The sequence below is a fragment of the Protobothrops mucrosquamatus genome, unplaced genomic scaffold (genome assembly GCF_001527695.2).
Source record: "Protobothrops mucrosquamatus isolate PMUCROS unplaced genomic scaffold, P.Mucros_1.0 scaffold2110, whole genome shotgun sequence".
NCBI lineage: Eukaryota > Metazoa > Chordata > Lepidosauria > Squamata > Viperidae > Protobothrops > Protobothrops mucrosquamatus.
The window spans coordinates 44,135-48,347 of NW_015388211.1; the positions used below are offsets into that span (position 1 = coordinate 44,135).

At 39.6% G+C, this 4,213-nt stretch overlaps 1 protein-coding gene across 1 annotated transcript in view; it reads right to left on the minus strand.

Moving 5' to 3' along the window:
- Positions 1–3,598, minus strand: part of MKRN1 (makorin ring finger protein 1) — a 22,652-nt gene extending 19,054 nt beyond the window's left edge. The window contains exon 1 of the mRNA XM_015824086.1: positions 3,382–3,598. Within this exon, the coding sequence (XP_015679572.1) occupies positions 3,382–3,587 (206 nt within the window). The 5' untranslated portion in view covers positions 3,588–3,598. The remainder of the gene's footprint in view (positions 1–3,381) is intronic.
- Between the last annotated feature and the right edge of the window lie 615 nt (positions 3,599–4,213).

The window sequence follows — 4,213 nt, forward strand, 5'->3', positions numbered from 1 at the left end:
AAAAAAACTAGGACATTACTTTCATTGAATCAACACATTATGTCAAACTTGCTACATTATTATTAAGTTACATTCCTCTGTAGAAACAAGTATCAAAACAATTGTAGCAGTAATTAGTCTGGGATTTTAAAATACACAATACATCCAAGGGTGAAAGGCACTCCATTGTTTCTAATTTCTATTTAATTGAAACATTAACTTGGATTATGTGCTGCTTGCAGAGATTTCATTACTTTAATCTGATCATGCACATGTACATTTGCTGCTAGAAAATGACCTCAATAATATACAGTAAAGCTCTTTTGTTAACAGATAAGTAATAGGGGAATAGACGTGCTTTGGAAGGGGGAAGTTAGAAATAGGATGAGATGCTAGAGCAAATAATTTGTAATACACACTAATTATGAATATAAAACTGAAAAAATGTACTGGTAAATAGTTTTAATTATTTCCACCTCACAATCTTTGAAGATGGGCTTTCCCAGCATCTTTCATATAGTGTTTGAGCACAATGAGACAAATACATACAAGGTCAGACTCAGTAAATGTTACAATTGTCAAATATGAAGTGAACAGTGAATCTTTTAAACAATCTTTTGTGAAGTACAATTTGACCTGTACAGATTGTATTTCAACAACGCCCACTCCGAACCTGATCTTGTATTCTGTACAGATGCTTTAGGCCAGCTGGTTAAATCAACTTCATTTTAGCAACAGCGTAAAGTGAACCCATAACATAGTAAAATCTCATGTTTTTAATAATTTCACTGATAGGAGATCTTTAGCCTGGGGCAACACAGCATAATTAACCTGATTGTTGTCCTCTGTTCATTAGATGTATTCATTTTAAATCAATTGCATCTGATTTTATGTTTCTAAAAAAAGCAGTTTTGAAGAGTAGTGAAATAGATTCTGATTCTATACCCTTTAATTAGCTGTGACCCATTTTAGCTACCTGATCATCATGTATTCATTGGAGCATAGAAAAGCTGCCCTGCTATTTACATCAGGGAATTGTATCCAATTCAGTATGCAACAAACACCCATAGGAAATTATGCTTAAGATATTGAAATTATATTATTTCCTGACTTAATTATTACATATTGGTCTTTATTCAGATTCACATTGGGTGACCACTTTTAAGCAGAAGCCAACTCATACAAGCCATTAGAAACAAAGAAACCACAGCCACTGAGAACTTAACCTAATAATTTAAGATACAGAAAAAAAGAATGAAGTGTACAGTATACTCAATTTCAGAATACCTACTCAAGATAAATTTAAATACAATCTTTTATCTAAAAGATTCAGCATGAGCACCAAAAGACATAATTCATGTTAATAGAACCATCTATTATTCCAAGAGAATCCATCCTTATTCAGTTTGGAAAGAAGGAGGAAAATCTCTAAATGCATGTTTAAACCTATAATTTATGAATAAGAGAAACTGAAAATTCTTGGTCTCATTATCCAGATTTCCTATGAAGTTTTCTAGCCATACACAGCACTGAATTCTGATATTTTTTGTGTATTCTGAAAAAAAGAAAAACACTTGCAGCATTCATTATCACATTATTAAAGAACAAAATGGAATACAGATTAAACTTCTTCCCTCTGACGTAGTACATGAAATTTCTCCTTACATTTAGATTTTTTTTAACTTGGCACTTCAACAGTGAGCCTAGCAACAAAGTTTCATATTTTTGCAGTTGCATATTCATAACATTTTCAGATGACCTTCATAGGACAAATGCCATATAGTAACTTCAGATATAATCCAGAACACCAGTTAAAATATTGAATGTATTAATGCCTTGTTTTCAAATCTTACTGATAGTTCTAACCTTATTAGGTTATGCATTTATTTAAGATATTTATAAAGTTACCCCTCTCATAATTTGTGACTTTGGTAGCAAGTAATTTAAAAAATCAAAATCAAGAAAGAAAAATATACTATCCAAAGCCAGAATAAACAATAAAAAGCAACAGATAACACTTATTCAAGGCTAACAATAATATACATTAACAGAATAAGCTTTTGGCACTTTTTGGTAATAATTTTATTAGATTTTGAAACAAGAAAAAGTGACAGAAAATACGGAAGGAAGGAAGGAAGGAAGGAAGGAAGGAAGGAAGGAAGGAAGGGAAGGAAGGAAGGAAGGAAGGAAGGAAGGAAGGAAGGAAGGAAGGAAGGAAAAAAAATGATTGATTTTCTTTTACAATAGTTAGCCCCTTTTGGACTTTTTGGACAAAACTGAAAAAAATAAAATTAAGATATATGGGTTTCAGTAGAAAAAATGATAGCAAAAATGAAGACTATGTTGCAACCATAAAGTAAGAGTTTAATTTAAATTTATATCTATAAGAGGGCTTTGGCACTTCTGAAGAATATTAAACTGGTGAGCAAAATAACACTATACTACTCATGTTACCTGAGGATACAATACTACACAACAAGTCAGAAGTAACCAGTTCTATACATGATCAAACCCTAAAAATGAACTTAATTCTTTTTTTAATAATTTCCTATAGATGATAGCAATTTGAATGCATCCCAATTTGAAGTTTCAAATACACGGCCATTTATTTTTTTTACTTTGCCCATCACAAAGGAGTTTGCACAGTCTGATTACTATAACGTTAAAGTTTCCACATAATAAACACACTGATTGCAGCTGCCTTGTCAAAGAAAAACAGCATCAAGGAAGGGAAAACCCTGGGGACCTTAATGCTAAACTCAAAAAGCAGTGCACTACTGTCGATTGTTGGCAGACACGAACAATGGAACCATGAAAGATCACACCGTAATCTTAAACTGCCGAGAGGGATGCCTACGGACACATAGTACTTAAGAAGGGCCGATGAGAAGAAACAGAAATACAAAGGACGCCAGAGTAGCGAAGTAGTAACCAAAACAAAACGTCGCGGAGGCCACGTGATAATAAGAAAAAGCCCAGCCAGCTCCAAAGGAGAAGGGCATCGAGGGAAAAAACAAAAGAGGCAGACCCCAAGGTTCCCTCCGTCTCCACCGCAATCGCAACCCCTTTTGCCTGGGCTTTTCGCAACTGTCAGCTTGGCTTCAATAACTACCACAGCGGAAAAAAAAGTCAAGCCAGCCAGACTTGCAGGGAAGGGAGCGATGGCGATTCAAAGCAGCTTTTTCTATGCAAAAGAGAGGGACAAAATGCCAGGCAACCCAGCCAGATCGGGAGACGACCTTAAGCAAGGCCGAAGTCTGGTTTTGTCTTCAGGGCGAGAGAAACAAGAAAGCGGGGAGGTAAAGCGTCGACGGGCTCCCATTAAGGCGAGTCAGGACCGGGAGGGCTGGAATGAAAGAGGAACGAGAGGCGCCATCACCCGCCCTCGTCTCGGCACGTTACCTGCAGGCGACTTGCTTAGTCCAACAGCTGATGCTTCCCCCTCCGGCTCCGGCGGATGGTGGCTGAGGCTCGGCTGCGGGGAGGCTGGAGGCCGTGGTGGTGAGGGTGGTGGCGGAGTCGCCAGCGCTGGAAGCCGTGACAACCGCTGCCGTGGCTGTCGCTCCCGCTACTCCGCCACCACCGGGGGCCACCGCAGCCTCCGCCATTATTGTTTACCCCACACAGCGACGGCCCCACCGGAACTTCCGGGAATGCATCCTTCCGGCTGGTTGCACGGGGCGGGGCAAAGCCCGAGGGGCGGAGCGGAAAGGACAGGAGGCGGGTTTTACTTCCCTTTTCGCCTGGAGGGGAGGGGGGAATAAGTCGCGCGTTCTGCTCCTTGTCGCTGTTCGATAAGCCCCGCCCCCTGTGATGGAGGAGGGTCTGCGGTTAGCTATTGGAGTAGGAGGAGAAGGAGGCGGGAATTAGGGGGGGGGAGGAAACATCCGGAAGCCGTCAGGGGTCTGCACGTGGCAGGCCGGTTGATGTGCTAAAATTAAATAGCGCGGCGTGTTGTTTCTGTTGCCTTTCGTGTTGTGCGCTCGAGGTGCAGGCTCGTGGGGAAGGATTCTCATTCAGGCAATAGAAACAAGCATGTTTAAAACTGGTGTTTATTGACGTTTCAACTTCGGCAATGTACTTAAGCAGATTCTGTGTATACAGCGCCTGTATATGCATATTTAGAATACGTGTAGAAATAAAAATTCAGCTCTTAGATCAGTTTTTATACTTCCCTTCTTTCAGGAACAAAGGGACTACACATGATAATACACTGTAATACATTTGGTTCGTT